Source organism: Plutella xylostella, chromosome 12 (genome assembly GCF_932276165.1).
Source record: "Plutella xylostella chromosome 12, ilPluXylo3.1, whole genome shotgun sequence".
Taxonomy (NCBI): domain Eukaryota; kingdom Metazoa; phylum Arthropoda; class Insecta; order Lepidoptera; family Plutellidae; genus Plutella; species Plutella xylostella.
The window spans coordinates 10,117,947-10,137,331 of NC_063992.1; the positions used below are offsets into that span (position 1 = coordinate 10,117,947).

The following is a 19,385-nucleotide window of genomic DNA, read 5'->3' on the forward strand; positions in this document are numbered from 1 at the left end:
TTGACATCCTACACTAGAGACACCTGCGCATCGAACGCGCGTCACCTCTCGGTGTTAGGTCGTCTACGCGCCAAAGTCGCCGTGTGAGGGAGACCGCATCAGTACATTTCTATAGTGAGCATCGTGATGCGGCCTACGGCGCGGCGTGACGCTGGACGCGACCTACGGCGTAAACAGGAGACCCGGGCCTAAGCAGAGCTTAGGAAGTGAAGGTAAGTAAAAGTTACGTAAGGTATAGGTAAATAGGTAATTTATTCACATAAACTTAATAACCAGCAATACTTTGTAGGATTCTTCTCATAGCAACAGGACTGTCAACTGGAACCTGAAACAAAAAAATATATACCAACATCAAAACATAGAATAGCCGCCTCCTTCCGGTTTCCTGTATAAAAGTTAATTGATTTTTTTTATATATCCACCCGGCAATGTCCGTCTGCTATTTCCTTGCACTAAACAGTAACAGAACAGGCATAAGATTATAAGTAAATGGGAGAAACTCTCCCGAAGGCACGTACCGATTGTCCAGCAGCATTGACCCAGTAGAACTTCAGCCGATCAGTCTCTCTGACGGACCCCTCCAGAATATCGTTCACGTACACTTGATTTCTTCGGCTGTTGAGAAACTCTTCCTGCCCGTCCCATTTCAGAGAATTCACCCATTCTAGTTGGCCTGGCGAGTAGAGAAGTAATTTGAGAGGTTATTGTGTGAGCAGCAGTAGATAGCGATGGTAGTTATCTCTCAGGTAGTAGGTACCGTCAAGCGCAAGTTTCAACGTTGATAGGATGTGAGGAGGTTTAGCATTAAGCTTCGTTGTTAGTCTAGAGTAGTCTAGACTTGCTACTTAACTATTCGTAAGTACTGATATTAAATTATGAATACAATGATTTTTACCTGGAGTGGACGATATGGCATCTAAATTTCCATTGTATATTGTCACAGTGAGTTTCGTGTTTTGTAGAATTTCTTCAACTGAAATTTAAAAAGGTTACACTTTTAGGGTCGCTTATTCGTACATTAAAATAAAATTTAATCATAAAGGTAACGTTACATCACTGCATTGGGAGGTGTATGGGAAGCCGTACCTAAAGGCACGGCAGAGTTCAAATATGAGTTCTTGAAGTTGTCAACGACCTCTTGCCGGCCCTCGTCGTAATTGCCGGAGACTCCAAGCGCCGCCGCCACCTCCTCGTTCATGAAAGCCACTAGCTCCTCATCAGGTTGCGCTAACACTCTCAATTGTTTCTGGTTACCAGATAAGCCTAAAATAAAGAGTCAAGAAAAAATATTAAATCGGAATCAGCCTATATAAGTAACATAAGTTTATATTAAGGTCAACCGGGGCCATTGCGCCACAATACTTTGACTTTCATATTCATTTGATCATAACAAACAGACTATACGCCCTAATAAGCTATAACTTGTGATACATATTAGGAAATTTTATCTAGTTTCATATTTTGCTGCAATTTTGTAGAATTTTAAATATCTTGTACGTGTAAACGACGTTTCTACAAAAAATGGCATTTTTAGGCGCAATAACCCCTAGTGGGGCTAATGCCTCTTTCACTAGTTTTGTGTGCTTGGAAGAGGTTTTTACAAGTTTAAGTAGATATAATTTATAGAATTACTATTGGGCAGTTCTTCTTTTTAACCTACATAACTGTGTCTCCACCAGTTGTGAGGAAAATATCATGAGTTTTACAAATATTTATTTATTTATTTATATTTCAACGTGCATTGTACTAAAAACACAACGGCTGTGAACGTTTACAAAAATATAAATTTATATTTTTGTATTTAAAATTACGTTACAGAGTGGTAAATCCGCGTGACAGAGGTGTATTACATACGAATCTTGGCTGTCTCCTGCCACTTCATCCTGCGTATATTTCATAATGTTAGAAAAAAAATATATGACGAGATAAAATATAAAATTTTATTTAAACTCCAGAAGATATTACTTATTTAGTAAAACAAAATATATATTTTTAAAATATTTCTGAAATATTTAAAAAAATTGTTGAAAAATTGTCTCTCACTACCCAATGTTTTAGTAGTTACACTCTGTCACGTAGGTTGCCATTTAAAATATTTGTTTGAGCCACTTGTCCTTATTGCCATCGATCAGAGTTTAAGATCTCCTTTTCCCCCTTGGTAAGATTTCCCCTTAGAGATCCAGACACCGCGTATCGGCCACCCGCAAAGTGTGACAGGAGGTGCGTGTGTTTATTCGGCGACAGCTTCGTCACGTAGGTAATTGTTAAAATAAAATATATTTAAATTATTATTTTGTTATTTACTCATTGGTAATAACGATTACTTTGCAATCAACATGTGAATAATACATTTTATGTTACTGTTTTAATACTATTCGACTTTGCAATACATTTTACCCCTCTGTCACACGACAAATCTGTCACATTTTTACCAAACACTCCAACCTGAGGATATTCATCAACGAAAAATTGAAGAGAAACTACACGTTTTGGTTAAAGTACGAAGCGAAAGGAACTTCCAATACACTTGCGCTGCAGTAATAACAAGTTTCGTTAGTGAAAAAGGTGATTTCGTGCTATTGTTCTCAAGAACAGACGATGAATGTGGTAGACTGTTTAATATGGTGGACATTGATTTGTCGGATGTTTGATGATTACATTAAAGTCCTTCCAGCTTCTAAGGTAATTAAAAAAGGAAAAAAAATAGTTTTTCAAGTTCTAAGAGCCACTTCTGTAGTTTCGAAATATGGCTGATTAAAACTTTAAGAAATTACGTAATTTTTCGTTATATTACTTAAATTTTAGTTTGTCGAAAATATTATTTGTGCAGATAAACATTAATTTATGTAGTTGGAACAAATTTGTCCTTTAAGTTCCTGAAATACGGATATTTCAGTCTCCAGAGGTTCTCAAGTGTGATTTTAATTAGTAATACTAATTATAAAGATGTCTCCAGTTAATTCTTTGACTAAATTGAAACCATAATGATTTATATGTAAGTTACTAAATTATTCTTATTAAATAAAACTGTTTTATTCCAAAACCCTGCCTAATATTTAATAGAATAACAACTCTGTCACATCGTTTACCACTTTGTAACGATTGGTGTCTCCTGGTAGTCAACTTATTTTTGGTCGTTTATATGTTATGTTATAAGTAGTACAACTTTGGAAAAATCATATTAAATTTAGTCATTGATGTTAACGTCTATGCTGTTAATTTTTTACTGTAATTAGCAGCGAAAAAATATTTATAACAAAAACAAGCTTCATTTTAGCTGAAATTGTGACAGAGTGGTAATAACTACTTAATAAATATTTTGTTATTACTAAAAATCCATTCCTTCATATGTTTTCTAAAATGGTATTAGCGTATGGTTTATTAGCGTATCAAAAAAGTTTCATTTCAAACGACGAAGACTATCTCGTTAAAAAAAAATAAAAGATAATGTGACGAAGGTGTAATTTTTTGTGCCTTATCCACGTATTATGTCCTTAAAATATTGAAAAAATTGGTAAACTACGCGGCCAACCACCTTTTTCGATAGAATAGACATGAAGCTATCATAAAAATGATAAAGTTCACCAAAAAGCTATAGTTTTTTTTTCGAATTTGGGATAATTTTTTACTCATTATGTAGGTTAAAAAGAAGAACTGCCCTATTAACGTAGCTAATTATTATCTTGTAAACTAAATACTGCGCTTAGTTAAGGAGAATCAGTTGATCAAAAAGTATTGGGGCTATGGCGCCTACGTAGCTAAATTTCTTGTAGTGGAATTTACCCCATCCAAGATTCCAGGGGTGCTCAACATTTTATTTATGAAAACTTTATTGGACTTAAAAAAGTATAAATACTTGCGTGACATTATATAATACAGTATAAAAGCATACAAGGGCATATTTTTTATAATTTGCAATCAAACCACAACTTTAAATTAGTAAGTATACCATTTTTAGAGTCTGACGGAATTTTAATCATTACAAAACTATTTAGAGTTTTAAAAACAAGTGGGATCATTCTGTTAATATGACAATTTTTTATTTATTATATGATTATTTTCTATATACCGTGTTAACAACATTATAATGTCGACAAATTACGCCAAATTACGCCAATTTTTTAAAATATTTAGTTTATTATATATTAAAATTATTAACGTTTTAGTTGGATTACCAATCTAAGAATGTTAATTCTGATACGCCGTTAAATGTTCTTCAATATTGCAGAAGGCGTCATTAACATAGTATTTTTCGTTTAGGAGTAATTTGGTGCTAATGTCACTGGAACTTTTTCATTGCTCGTGAGTGTATTAAATACATTTATCATAACATAAAATGTTTAGAACCTCTGAAAATGGGGCTATTGCGCCGCAATAGAGGCAATAACCCCATCAGCCCAGAGGCATTTACCCCAAAATAAAAGCTAAACCTACAATTTTGTAATTAAATATTGTGTCCGAATCTTACGTTATTTCAATAAAATAATCAAAACAGTATGTAAAGCAACAAAACAATAACAGTATTTACAGTTAGGAAACATAGATTCTTTTAAACAAATACACATTTGGAACGATTCAAAAAAACGTGTCAGGAAACCTCAGGTGGCCGAAAGAGGTGAAAAAATTAAAATGGCAGATTTGTTAAGAAAATTAACCCGGATACTACATCTATTGGTCAGAGGTAAAAGTTTCAGTTACAAAGATAGATAGCAGATGACTCCAGTAGTTCTAAAGTATGTGGTTCGGAAGATAAATGGATTCGAGGCATTAGCCCCGTAGGCGACTTGGCCCCGGTTGACCTTATTAGGTATTTTATTTTTATTTGTAAAATATATAAATAGTTTAGTATAAGCAGATAAGGTATATTTAAACTTCTCATTGCATATAAACCTGAATAAATAAATACAGATGTAGGTATAAAAAAGAAAAATGGTAAAAGTAAAAAAAGTAACATAAGTCATGTTATCGAGATACCTATATAAGTACCTACATGGTATTTAGCAGCTGTAGGTAATTACCTGTAGAAGTTTCAGGCGATACTCGGGTCGCCTTATCAATAACATTCCTTAAATTAATATCCGTAGCACCATCCTCATTTACTAATTCTCCTATTTGTGCGTAAAAATCAAACCCTGCTCCTGGCTGGACGGCCTCAAGAGCTTCCTCAAGCCATATTGGAAAGAAATCGGTGAATGTAAAGCCATGGTTTATGTATGCTAGCTGTTTTAAATAGAAACTCATTTTAGTCAGCGTCAGACGAGGGTCGATGACAGGGTTACCCAGGCCGATGCCTTTTAGATTTTTCGCTATATGTGCCGTGTCGTCCTGAAAACAAAGACTGTACTTATTACTTCAAAATAGGTTAAAAGTATCCACACCAAACTACGCAAATGCGGTCAGATACATCTACCTGTATATCTGGCCCTGTGGCGCGGGGCGCTAATAAGATGTGACAAAAGTTCTCCGTTGCACTCGCTCTTGACGCTGCGTAAGCGCGATGCAAAAGTTTTGTCACGTTTTAAATGCGGCCCGTACTAGTCCTTCTGCTGTAGGTATACTATGAGTACTTAATTACTTGTTGCAGTCTGACAGCGAGCGCGGCGGCGAGCTGGCCGCCGTGCCCCTGCCCGATGACGTAGACCGGCACCTCCGACAACTCCTCGTGATCCTCGAAGAAAGCCTTCAGTGTCAGCGCCAGGTGTTCCGCTGTAATCAGATTTTATAGATTTACAGGCTGTTCCGGCGAGTTTCGCTTGGTCTATAAAAGTTTTCCCGTGGAATACCGGGATAAAAAGTACAGCTAACTCCATACCAAATTTCGATAAAATTGGCTCAGCCGTTTCGACGTGAAGAGGTAACAAAAATTCACACATACTCACAAACTTTCGTCATTATAATATTAGTAGGATCTTATGCTACTCACCATTAGACTGACTGCTGGTGGGCCGGTGGGGGCCGCGGTTCACGAGCCTGCTGAAGCCGGTGCCGAGCGGGGCGTCGATGAACAGCAGATTGTAGTCTTCCACCTGGATTGAAGATGAAAAGTATGAAGGAAAGTATGGAAAGAAGAAAAGTCATAAGCTTTAAAAAATATTTACAAAATTTTAGAAGCGGTCATCATCATCTAAATTATTTTTTAAATAAAGATCCGCTTTGCTTAAGCTTTCATCTGGGAAATCCATGCTAGCCAGATTATAAAATAGCGAGAATGTATATGTATATTTGTAGTTAACGGGCAGCCTTCAAGATAACTGCCATCTGATTCCCCGAAAAATAGTACTTACTTAAGCACAATAAGAGGCTTTAAAGGAGAAATATTTTACCCTCCAGTCTTGAAGAAAAATATGTACTTAACTATAGTTTACAGGCTTTATGTTTATTTTTTTAATTTGATGTAGTCTCGTCTAAAAAGTTCAGCTAAAGTAAAACTCAAATTTTCGGAAGGTAGTTCAAACCTTGACGATGCACAAAGGTTCCTTTCGAGTGAGCCCGGCGCTTCACCTCCACATAAATCTGGGGGCACGGCAGTGCCCCCACCAAGTCGAGCAAAAAAGCGGCTCGGCCGTACTATCCTTTTCTCGAAGCAATTCAGGCCATTTTCGACTCCCTGTAACTTCGTTGTGGATATAATAGACATAATCAAACGCACCCAAGAGTCATTCCGCCTGTTCAGGTGTCGGTCATAAGGCCCAAAGGCGCCGATGTTTGCGGCCAGGCTGGGTGGCACGTCGGTGACTCCGTGCAGCCAGACGATGAGGGGTCTCGGGTAGCTGGTCTCCGTGGTGGGGTAGTACCAGTAGAACATTTCCCCCACGTCCCGGATTGGCACGAAGGCTGCATGCTGTTTGATGTCCCCGTAGCCTTTAGATGCTGAAGAGAGTCATTACATTGTCATGGCATTACAGTTCATTAAGGCAAGGCATACACAGTCAATACACCTGCAAACCTACGAGATAATTATATGGAGATGTAGAGATAGACCAACACTAAAGATTCATGAAATTTTTGGATAGGATTTCAGTGAGGATAAGACAACCAGATTAGACCCTCAAGCAAGACTTAGTGAATCGAAACAGTGTCGGTTATGCTGAGTAGTTAAGAACATACAGTCTAGCAAGCAGGAGTATCAGTACTATCCGTATTTTTTATTTAGGTAAGCTATGAAAAAAAAAGGCATTTAAGACGAAAATACTGTTATTTAAGAAGTTCCATCCAAACTTACTTTCTGGCGATCGCGCTAGCCACCATATCAGTACCCCCCCACCGGTCAATACTACTATCGCTATCACTGCCCACAACGCAATCCATTCCTTCTTCATTATTTTAATTAAAATATTTATAACAACTACTCTCTGTGGTATGTCAGGAACAGACTCCTAAGTTTAAACATTATCTAGCAGCAAAATTACATTAATAAAGAATTAAGTAGTAACGTTATCAATAAATTTGGTATCGTTTCAGATTGTAAGTGATATGATAGCTGGGGATTTTAATGACTTTGATATTTTAGCCTTGGGTTCTAAGAAATGGGTTAATCAATACATTACAGGTTAAAAAGTGCGATACTAATCGTTAATTCGTGAAAATTTACGAATGGAAAAAAAACTGGTTCCTACTTATACAACTTATACAGGGTGTTGTTAAAGTGGTATAATACATACTAAGCAAGGCAAAGTACGAGTATAATACCCCGGCTTCTCTATAGAGACTTTGATGGTCACGTGACTTTGTACTACTGTTGACCTCATGAGCACCCCCTTTCAGTTTAATCTAACACTTATGCAACAAACCAACTTGTATTGATACTGCTTTAGTAAAATAGGATGCCGGTTTTTAGAAGTGGCTGTAACTGTAGTGGCTTCCACCACTGAACGCGTACATTTTGATATGCTTTGCTATGATTGGCCGAAATGTCATTAGGCAGCACTTAATCATCACCAGCAAACATTCGTTCAATTGGACGATTGGACACGTAAATCTTATAGCAACCCTTTTTTCAATCGAAGGTAAAAATTGATTAAGATGTTTATAAATATTTTATTAATTGCCGTGTAATCATAGCTATCATTACATGGAACACACTTTTAGTTAACAGATAACCTGAACAATTCAGGGAAATATATCGACACTGCCGATATCATTGAACTCGATTAATTGTGTCTATTAATGTGTGTTGTGTACTCAGTGTACTCAGTGTATTGTAGTGAACGCATGCAGAGAGCTGGACCACCATGCTACTGCGAGTTATTGCTGTAGTTACTCTGTGCTGGTTGCACAATGCTAACTGTAAGTACATTACCTGTGTTATGTAAAGTGTACAGGTATGTGAACATGTAGGTACTTTGGTACATTGTCGATATAAAATTTTATATGTTGTAACATAACAACCAATTAATTAACGACGATGAAAATTATTAAATTAATTAACTATCAGTTATTGAGTTTGGACTTGTTAGCGTTTAAATTTACCAATGCTATTCTTTACTAATATCCAGCTACTTATTTCATCATAGGTCCGGCCGGATTACTAGATGTAGCTAGGAGTTGTTCTTTAGTTCATTTAGTTTCTATATTGTCTGTGATTCGCATTGACTGGCCGGTCACTGGATTCATGCGGATTCATTCAATTCAAGATGGTAGAAAAAACAAGGATAACTTTTAAAAGACTTCTGTTTGTTATTAGATTCCTTTTTGAATAGTTTGTGTTCCTTATAAAAGTATTTTACTTCAAACTTCCTGAGTGTCTTATTTTCAGCATCTTCTATAGTACCAAGCTAACATTTCAGAATTGAGATGAGTAAGTCTACGCCCACCGGTAAGTGAATTTATTTCTGTGCTTAGTTATGAAAATTGTTATGGATATAACAATATGCAGTTTCTATGATTACTGAAAAGAAATTAACGTATTATTAACCACTATCTTAAGAAATTAATATCACGTAAAGTCCAAATAAGGTTATAAAAGGTAAAAACGCGATCATCACGCTATATTTGGCGAAAATTTTATCATTGTGATTAATTTCATTATCGAAAAGTGCAAAACACAGCTTTATAAGGTAGATTTGTATTAAAACTGTTGTCTTGCAAACAGCAACAGTGAATGCAAAGTACTTTACTTTACTTTATTTGAAATATCGCGTGCGTATTAGGCCTAAATGCAAAATGGAGAATTCGCAATTCCTCCCATTATTGTGAATTAGCAGTAGCAACTGTAGCAAGTCAATAATTAATAATCATAAAGTTTATTTCTCTTTGATTTAATTGATCAAGTAATAACTGAATTTTTAGCATGAACTGACGATGTAATATCCTACAGAAAAAAATCTTAATACCGCGATGTAATATCCACCATGGAATGCCAACCCTACTTTAGAGTATTGTACTCTATATCATTTAAGCGTGATCTATAATCTATAACACTAATAGAGTACGCTAAAATAGCCTTTTTTTTACACATTTTTACTAGTCATATAATATTACGCAAAAACACATTATCAAAACCAAAAAAAGTCGACTATTTACTTTGGACGATCTTGAACGCAGCCACTTATGTCAAACGTCAAATGTCACATGTGACAAGTTATTTTGAGAAGTTTTTGAGGTTTGTTTTGTTTGTGACTTTGGTTTTGTTTGTTTGGAATACTTTTATCCATTCGTTATAACGTGATTGATGAACATTGATAACGCCGATCAAGCATCCTGTACTGATAATAATAACGCAAGTACCCCATCTAAAAATCGAAAAGTTTTGACGAAGAAAAAAAAGGACACAGAAGTACACACAACTTTGGGAAAATGAGTTTTCATGGCTAAGAAAAGACTCAGAAAGTGATACAAATGCAAAATCCATAATCTGTGGCGAAGTTTTCTCTCTATTCCATCAGCTGGAGTTGTACACGTACGTAAGAGTGTTTGATTTTTCTTCTGTATGCTATCTGTTGACGAAAATGTTTTGTGTGTGTGTATGCTTTTATTGGTGCCTTAGTGAAGGCGCATGCATCATCTATTTAAAATCTTTTCAGATATATCATTTCATTATACCTGCATGCTTACATTATTTTCTGTCATTTTGTTTTCTTATTTTCGAATCAATTATAAAAAAAAAAATACAACATATGAATTAAAACTATACATTGAATGCCTCACCATTGAGACAATAGATAAACAATACTCCAATATACCTATTAGTTATCATACCACCCAGGCGGTTCAACCTGGCTCACAAACTGTAAAATTTTGTTGAACTTCTTTCTTTAGGAAAAACTTTTAACAGGAAAGATAAAGATGTCCTAATAATATAAGTTATCTTGCTTGGCGCGGATCTTGAGCGGCCTTGGAGTGTCTTTTTATTTGAATTAATTTCAAAATAAATTTATGAAATGAAACATAAATACACATGAAATGCATAGAATGATTGATTTCGTAATTAAACCATTTATTCAATTCTTTATTTGTGAACATAGGTAATGTATGAATAACAGGTGTTCAGCAGAATATTGAGATCTGAGAGTACAAATCATGCACACATGCTATTTCCATAATTTAAACATTAGGTACAATAAATAATGACTTAACAAATTGTGTTAATACAAGTACAATAATGCCTCAATTAATAAATATCAATGTTGAATAACATTATTAATTTTATAATGTCATAGTGTATCATCAGTCAAATATTTATGTATAATAATGAGCATTTTCCTACTAGTAACTCATATAATTCCTTTTTAAACAAATCATAACTTAAACTGTGGACCTCCACAGTACCTAATTGGGAATTTCATTAAAACAAATTTTGGTCTCATACACAATATGTTATTTCTTCATCAATGCTGTTTTTACGACGGAAAACTTACGTTATTAATATATTGTGAACTACCTTATTAATCTGTTAAGAGTCTGGGAGACTTTGACAAACAAACATTTGTTTTACAAAAACCGCAACTTCATATATGTATAAAGATGGAAAAGTAAGTATTTTGGCTGTAGTTAATTTGTTTAATTGTATTTTTATTAAAAAGGACACACAAAGATTGTTTACCTTTTGTGCTGAGTGAGAGTGAATGTACATGCAATCACCCATTTTATGACATATTATTATCCGTATTAGTTTCAATATGGGTCTTTTCCAACACCTTTAAGAAGGCTGGACGTCTCAGACAACTTTTAAATCTGATAACATTATTTCCGTAGTTTAAAAACATTAAGTATAAATACATGTTATTATTCTGTTAGTAAATACCACTAGGTCCCTAAGTTTTGAATACTTTATTCATGATCTGCTAAATAAATATAAATTACCATAGGTATATTACAACTTTAATGTTTATGAAGTGTTATATTTTGTATTTTTAAGTACCTACTGCTTTGTTGAGTTTTAAGGAAAAGTCGTTATATCGTATAGGAGACTATGATAATGGAAATTATATGTATTTACTTAGAATTAAAACTAATGTAACACCAACATAGTTGCAATGATAATAATTTATATTATGATTATAAGCAATTTTAGAAAACAATATTTGTATTCCTAGACTTAGCAAAAGCCTTCATCTTTATTAGATAAACTTAAACGGGATTATATCCCATGCATTATCATGATACTATCTTACAAATGTCTAACAACAAACAAATTGCGGAACCTGGAATATTCTCTCTCTTCTTTATTGGTTTTCCATGACTTGTTAATACTAAATATAAATAAAACTAACTATTGACCAGTTTCCATACATAACAATGCTCAGCCTCACATTGATTTCAATCTAAAAATGCTTACATTTTGTGAACTTTAAAACTCAAACTACAGTGTGAAAATATCAATTATGCTCTGTCCATTATATTATTGGTTTTTGGACAGTTGAAATCCCATACATTTTTGACGACTAAAAGGAAAACCAACTTTACTTACCAGACATAAGGAAGCGTCATAAAAAAAAAAAAAAACAAAAACATAGTGGAAGCTATATAAGTCTCTCGAGTTGATAATCACCTTGGTGTGAATCACATAACGTCAACAACACAGATATAATTAAAAACTATACCATAGGTACTATTTGTTTATTTATTTATTAATTTATTTAAATAAGGAACACGACTACTGACCACATATACAGTCTAACTATAGTCATGGAAGTAAAGAGTGTGAATTTGTGGAGACTTTATGTCATTGCCTGTTGAATACTTACAGTTACAGTTAATTATATTAGGAAATAAAATAGCAATTGACTATATCGTTTAACGGATTGGTGCTTAGATGAAGGTAATAGATCAATTTAATACGGTATTTTACAATTAGTTCGGATCAATTTCAGTTCTGGACTTTATAAATAGACTGTAAAGCTTTTGCACAGTCAGTCATCACATCAGTTACTTTAAATATCCCTGTAGGAACTGCCAAGAACCCATCTCATACTATTTGGGCATAGAGCAGTAATTAAAACAAAATATTTCAAATCTATTTTATTTCCTACATTTCAAATATATATTTTATTTGTGACGCCGCTGGCTTGCTGACGTAGAGGTTCAGAATTAATTATACATGATCTTACTTTGCTGGCTTTATTTACAAAAGGAGAAGTCAAACAAAGTGACATTATCCTATATATAATCAAATATTCTATATTCAAAACTCGTAATAAGCCCACGTCCTCATAATATGGCGAGGTTGACATAGTACCTACATACAAATTTCATTCCATTGGGCCTATCATATATAAAGATAAAAATTCAATAAAAAAAAATTAAAAAATAAACACCCTTTACATAAAAACGTAGAAATGATTTGATGAAACCTACTTTCAAATACAATTAACCTTACAGTCCTCCACTATTCATAACAAGGTGAATGAAATACTCTAGATCAATCTGAAGGCAATGACGGAAACAATAAAAAAAAAAAAAAAAACGAAGTACTTATAAAGAAATGTTTTAAGAGTCTTTATTGTACTTATCTACAAATAAAAATAGTAGGTTAAATTAATGCACTGTACTTTCTTTGAATATGCTGACATCGATGAAATTTATAATGAGATAGGATATTTAATCAATATTTTGCACATATTAAAAAAAATTAAGTATACAGTAGCGATAGCGGTCACCAAACTAAGCTTGGTCTGTATCTTGAGGTACCATTGGTATCTAAGTATTTTCTAGTTTTAATTATGCCGACACTGAAAAGGCTGTTAATTAAAGGTAGCTATAAGCACCTACTTGTATTTACCTCTACATATTTTTATTTTATTTAATCCTTTATTGCACAAATATAAAAATAAGTGTACAAAGGGTGGACTTAATGCTACAAGCATTTTCTACCAGTCAACCCACAGGAGGTGTTTTTACCTACTTATATGTGTTTACTTACTTGCTGAATGCTTGATTGTAAATTCTTATCATGGCATGCTAATTATTACCATGCACCATGTACCTAATATGCACAAATATTGTCATGTTATGTAATGATACTCTCAAATATTTATACTCTTGATTTTGCAACTCATATGCATACTAACTCTAATTATATTATATTCATTTGATAGAAAACTTAATACTTAAGATACGGTCAATTTAAAATAATTAATATAAAATTCCACGAAACTTTAACTAATTATAATATAATCATGTTACAATATAAGAGGAATGCCATTACATCAACTAATTTATATATGAATAATTCATAATTAATTCGTGGCAACTGTAACACTTAACTTTTATCCGTGTCTCAAGCAATTAAAAACTTGTAATTGGCTATCATTATTTCAAAATTCTTATAATAAATTATTCGTTAATTTTCCTGTAAATAGATAAAGGTAATAAGAACTATTTATGATAAAAGTACATAATATAATATTATACCTTACTTAACTAGGTTCATTATTAAGCTGTGGATGTAACTTATTACTTGCGACTAATATGCAATTTATTTCTCACTTTTCTATTCTAATTCCTGTTCTTGTTTTAGGATAGGAATATTTACATATTGTATGATGAATATGATGATGATAAAGAAAACGATGATTTAAATATGAAGATATAATTGGAATAATCATAAAATGAGAATATGCATATAAAAATCTACATAATGAGAATGGCTGAGGGTCAGCATTGATCTATTAAATCAAGATCGTTAAAACACTTTAATATAATTACAAAGAAAAGGCCGATTTAATATGGAGACACAAGAATATAAGACATAAAATGAAAGGATTGGAATACCTACATTATGAGAATATGGAAAGAAAATACTTACATTTTATACACATAATACAAGAATGTATTGGAATATTAAGAGAATGGCTGTCTAAAGCTCTATTAAATCAAGATGGTTAACACACTTTAATAAAATTACAAAGAAAATGTTGATTTAATATGAAGACACAAGAATATTAGAATTAAAATATAATAATTTGAATACATTATGAGAACATGGAAAGAAACTTACATTTTATATACATATATTATGAGAATGGCTGTCTGAACAGTATTGTCCTAATAAATCAAAATGTTTAACACACTGTTGTTATTATAATAAATGATGATTTAAATATAAAAATACAAGAATATTATATATAAAATAGAAGAATTGGAATATATTTTGATACTAAGATACCTGCATTATAAATATATTATGAGAATGGATGACCGAACAGTATTGTTCCGATAAATGAAGTTGAATGGTATGCTGAAGTGCAAGCGGTGCTCACACAAGGATGTGATTGGTATGCCGAAGCACAAGCGGTACTCACTGAATGATAATACACACACTTTAATATTGTTATAATAAAAGGTGAATGGTATGCCGAAGTGCAAGCGGTGCTCACACAGGGTTGTGAATGGTATGCCGAAGCACAAGCGGTGCTCACCTAATGATAATTAGTATATAGTGGCTGGTATGCCGAAGTGCAAGCGGTGCTCACACTGGGTTGTGAATGGTATGCCGAAGCACAAGCGGTACCCACTATACTATTTATCTGATAAAGAGTAAGTATGTTGTCCGAGTATATGTGGCTGGTATGCCGATGTGCAAGCGGTACTCACACTGGGTTGTGACTGGTATGCCGAAGCACAAGCGGTACCCACAATACTAGTGACATTTTATATGTAAACTAAGCCTATATTTCTTATAATACTCTTATTAAGTATAATAATACTTTCTTTCACTTTAATGTTACTCAAAATAAATAAAGATTATGTTTAAATTTTAAAAATTATATCAGAAACAAAATCATATCAATATTCAAATAATCACTATTTAATTTACCTACTCGTACGAATTAATTTGATTTATTCTGCTACGAGGCCATTGTCCAGCAGTAGAAGACTAATAAGGAGGCCATTGTCCAGCAGTAGAATACTAATAAGAAGGCCATTGTCCAGCAGTAGAACACTAATAAGGAGGCCACTGTCCAGCAGTAGAACAATAAACAAAAAAAAAAAAAAAAACAACTAATTAATATATAATTTGTGTACCTATTTCAGATTCTGAGGAACAATGAACATACAGTGTAGCCGACCAAAAATTCACCTAGCAACGTTGCAGCGTAGCAGACCAGCGTCAGACCAGCATTAAGTACATCAATAAGAACAGCCGGAATATGGTTTACTAATTACTTATAGTCCCTTTGAGTTTTGTTTTAATTATGATTGCTAAGTGCATTTAATATCACCGCATAGATATAATAACTTTATTAATTTTGCTAATTCATTCAGTTTGTTAACATAAATTTAGAACTTGTTAGTTAGCGTTCGAATGGCCGACAGGGAATGGGGACATTCCCAATAACAGGACGGCCGACTGTTAGCGTTTAAATTTACCAATGCTATTCTTTACTAATATCCAGCTACTTATTTCATCATAGGTCCGGCCGGATTACTAGATGTAGCTAGGAGTTGTTCTTTAGTTCATTTAGTTTCTATATTGTCTGTGATTCGCATTGACTGGCCGGTCACTGGATTCATGCGGATTCATTCAATTCAAGATGGTAGAAAAAACAAGGATAACTTTTAAAAGACTTTTGTTTGTTATTAGATTCCTTTTTGAATAGTTTGTGTTCCTTATAAAAGTATTTTACTTCAAACTTCCTGAGTGTCTTATTTTCAGCATCTTCTATAGTACCAAGCTAACAGACTGTTTCTGAATGAGAAGTTCGGCCATGCTAATAGCGATTAATGCCATTCAACAAAATAACATATCGGCTCTACCACACTAAAACAGTTTTATCCTAAGAAGAGCTGAAGGATACTCTACACTGTTTTACTGGATGTGTACTTATGTACTTATAGTGTATACTTCTACATACTCTTAGTATTTACTTACTTAGTATTACTCTTAGTAAATTTAATTTGCACTTACTTGTACATATGAATGTGGAGTCTAAGGACATCCTTCAACTGACTCCGATGCCAATGCCAGGTCGGTCGCAGTAAGGGCAACACGGCAAAGACATGGCTCGCGTACGAAATGAGAGTTGCTCTCTTGGAGGTCCACAAACGATGGCCCACCGTGCTTACGCCTGCACGCAGGAGGTCGTCCGCAATGACGGTGCACAGTTTCCCCATTCTGGGAACGTTTTATTTAGTTTTGGCATACCAAGTAATCGAGTATAGGCAAGGATAAACCACGAAACAGTCAACCGTCCAACAGTCATATCCTACGTCCTCAGAACGAGTTGATGTGGAGCTCTGACAGATCAACAACAGCGAAAGAGTGATGGCTGTTTATTATATGAACAGCATAGAGAGAGATGCAATGACTACTGACCGAGCTATTCCATCCCAGGCCAGTTCGGTCCGAACAAGCAGAGCTTCGGCTACGTGGATGTCCGCGAGGGGGCGCACATGTTCTACTGGCTGTTCTACACGACGGCGGCGGCGGCGGCGGCGGAGCGCCCGCTCGTGGTGTGGCTGCAGGGCGGGCCCGGGGGCTCCTCCACCGAGTACGGCAACTTCGCGCTCATCGGCCCGCTCGACATGAGGCTGCAGCCCAGGAACTACACTTGGGTGAGTGCGCATCAGGTGCTTTGGAAAATATAGTTTTGGGAAATACCTCATATAGCCATTTCTTCGTCTACATAATAAGGGACCTAATTCTTGTTCCAATCTTCAGGTGAATGACTTCAACGTTCTGTTCCTGGACAACCCTGTCGGCACCGGGTTCAGCTACGTCGATGACTTGTCGTACTTGACTACTGACAATCAGCAAATTGGTAAGCGTATAACTACGAAGTTTTTGCAAAGCACCAATAAGGCACCAAATTGAGTCAAATAATTATGTTCATATTTTTTCAGGCGATGACTTTGTTGCATTCATGCGTGGTTTCTACTTGAAGCATCCCGAGTTCGAGTCTGTCCCTCTGTACATCTACGGACAATCTTACGGAGGGAAAATGGCAGTTGACATGGCTCTTAAAATGAAAGAGGTAAAACACCCACCTACTCATCTATAAATCTATAAGCGGGGACTTTGCGTAGACAGATGCAGTGTTTTATTCAACTAACACTTAACTTGTTGGCAGGCAGAAGCTGCAGGAACAATCAAATCGAATCTTAGAGGCATTGGCATGGGCAACGCGTGGATCCACCCGATAGACCTCACGAACGCCTGGGCTCCGTTGCTGCTGGCTACCGGCCTCGTGGACCAAGCAGGCCACGACCTCATCATGGAAGAAGCCAAGAAAACTGAACAATTATACAATGAGGGGAAGTTTAAAGAATCTACTGCACAGTGGTCTCAGACGCAGTGCGTGCTTCGGACATCCACAGGACCTCTGGACATTTACAACATCTTGGCTAAGGAACCTCGGTTGGGCTTACGGGACGGGGAGACGAAACTTGGTAAATTTATAACATTCGCGACTTGGCAATTCAGAGTGTAAAAGACGTATTTGTAAGCCCAAATTGGATGACTGAACCTTTGACATACGGTTAGCATGACAACAACAAATTATGTTTCCGCAGCCTTGGCTCGAGACCTGCTGCAGTCCAGGCGGCAGCGGCGCGATGCGGAGGAGTGGGACCCTAAGGAGCTGATGAATACGCAGGTAAAGCCGGCGCTGGGCGTCCCGGACCACGTGGTCTTTGGCAGCCAAGAGGACGAAGTGTTCAAGTACCTCGAAACTGACTTCATGAATCCTGTCACCGACGGAAGTGAGTAATACCACATTCTTTGCTATGGAACTGGTAAGGGCCTAATCAGATGGCAGCGGGAGATTACGTCTTACCGCTACCCATGGCTGTAGCGGGTATGTAGCGCTGCCATCTGAGTAGGCCCTTGATATGTTAGCACAAATGCTGACATGAATAAATCTATAGTGAAATCTAACTAAGCATGCACTGTGTCATGTTTCAGTTGAAAGACTCCTGAATGAGACGGACATCATCGTAACCAAGTACAACGGCAACATGGACCAGATTTGTGGCACTGCAGGTACATACAACTCTAAGTATATAAACTTAAGTGAATATATTGTGTAGAGGTTGATAGAAATATTTAAACTTTATTACTAAGTAGAGTATAAATTACTCAGTAAACATAGGATTTCGTGGGATTCCCGCAACTTAGAAAACGTCCAGCTTTTTTCTGACGGCTTTACTAACATGTTCAAGATTGGGAGCCCAGAATTAAGAATAACGCTTTCCACGACAGGTCAGATGCTGTGGGTAGAGCGCCTGCAGTGGGCCGGGGCTGTGCAGTTCCAGGCGGCCCCCCGCGAGCCCGTCTGGGTGAACGACCGGCTGGAAGGATACGTGCAGTCTCACGGCAACTTCCGGTTCTTCTACATGAACGTGGCGGGACACAGTGTGAGTTTAACTGGGGTTGCCACCACCGAACATGAGCCATTAACAATCCTTGCAGCATCGCTGGTCAACTCTGGTGTAACTTGTATCGATCTGACAGATGTCTGATAGGCGAGCGATGCACCTCATGGACTGTTATTGCTAATGATCGGTAACCACACAGGTGCATTTTTGGTTGTGTTGGGGGTCCCGGGTACGGGATAGATCCTCAGACTCGGCAGTTATGGGTTTAAAGGCAGATACATATTTTATCTAGAGTCTTGGGGGTGTTGTATGATATCTCCAGCTCTCACGGCACGGGTGAAGGTATATTTTTCAGTCACAGTCTTCTTTTTGAAATTAATGAAACTTACTTTATTTTCTAGGTGCCAAAAGACAGCCCGGAAGGGATGACGGCGATTCTACGCGATATGACTTCGTTTGGTTAAATAAAAATAATATTTATTTAACATAATTGTTTTTATTTTTACACCTTAATTTAATTATGTAGGTATTTATTGTGTATAGTAAGCTGCGGCCGCGCGCGGCCAATGGAGATGCGATGATGATAAAAGGAAATGCTTTTACCTCGCTATGTCAGATTTGTAACGGTT

The 19,385-nt window shown here is 35.8% G+C and overlaps 2 protein-coding genes and 1 long non-coding RNA gene across 3 annotated transcripts; 2 read left to right on the plus strand and 1 right to left on the minus strand.

Annotated features, from left to right (window-relative positions):
- Window positions 1–233: 233 nt before the first annotated feature.
- On the minus strand, window positions 234–7,411 carry LOC105395104 (retinoid-inducible serine carboxypeptidase-like). The gene is made up of 9 exons (XM_048624681.1): window positions 7,223–7,411; window positions 6,650–6,870; window positions 5,924–6,026; window positions 5,576–5,706; window positions 5,019–5,325; window positions 1,087–1,263; window positions 896–973; window positions 519–673; window positions 234–325 (listed from the first exon to the last, which is right to left on the minus strand). Exons 1-9 carry the CDS (start codon window positions 7,317–7,319, stop codon window positions 266–268), a joined length of 1,329 nt encoding a protein of 442 aa, XP_048480638.1. The 5' UTR covers window positions 7,320–7,411; the 3' UTR covers window positions 234–265.
- Window positions 7,412–8,129: 718 nt separating this feature from the next.
- Window positions 8,130–19,241, plus strand: LOC105395105 (retinoid-inducible serine carboxypeptidase-like). The gene is made up of 9 exons (XM_048624682.1): window positions 8,130–8,286; window positions 16,775–16,995; window positions 17,102–17,201; window positions 17,284–17,414; window positions 17,511–17,829; window positions 17,953–18,141; window positions 18,344–18,421; window positions 18,641–18,795; window positions 19,158–19,241. The coding sequence occupies exons 1-9, from the start codon at window positions 8,232–8,234 to the stop codon at window positions 19,218–19,220; spliced, it is 1,311 nt and encodes a 436-aa protein (XP_048480639.1). The 5' UTR covers window positions 8,130–8,231; the 3' UTR covers window positions 19,221–19,241.
- LOC119691642 lies at window positions 8,869–15,978 on the plus strand. The gene is made up of 3 exons (XR_007266857.1): window positions 8,869–9,898; window positions 13,958–14,976; window positions 15,475–15,978. It is a non-coding gene; the product is annotated as an uncharacterized LOC119691642 (long non-coding RNA).
- Window positions 19,242–19,385: the final 144 nt, after the last annotated feature.

Bases quoted from the DNA above. Each gene is read 5' to 3' on its own strand.
- LOC105395104 (XM_048624681.1), bottom strand. From the start codon at position 7,319: ATGAAGAAGGAATGGATTGCGTTGTGGGCAGTGATAGCGATAGTAGTA. The intron at 6,027-6,649 runs GTGCGTTTGATT...TCTTCAATCCAG, and splicing joins ACAGGCGGAATGACTCTTGG to GTGGAAGACTACAATCTGCT. The intron at 1,264-5,018 runs GTAATTACCTAC...TCTTTATTTTAG, and splicing joins ATCGCCTGAAACTTCTACAG to GCTTATCTGGTAACCAGAAA.
- LOC105395105 (XM_048624682.1), top strand. From the start codon at position 8,232: ATGCTACTGCGAGTTATTGCTGTAGTTACTCTGTGCTGGTTGCACAAT. The intron at 18,422-18,640 runs GTACATACAACT...TTTCCACGACAG, and splicing joins CCAGATTTGTGGCACTGCAG to GTCAGATGCTGTGGGTAGAG. The intron at 18,796-19,157 runs GTGAGTTTAACT...TTTATTTTCTAG, and splicing joins TGAACGTGGCGGGACACAGT to GTGCCAAAAGACAGCCCGGA.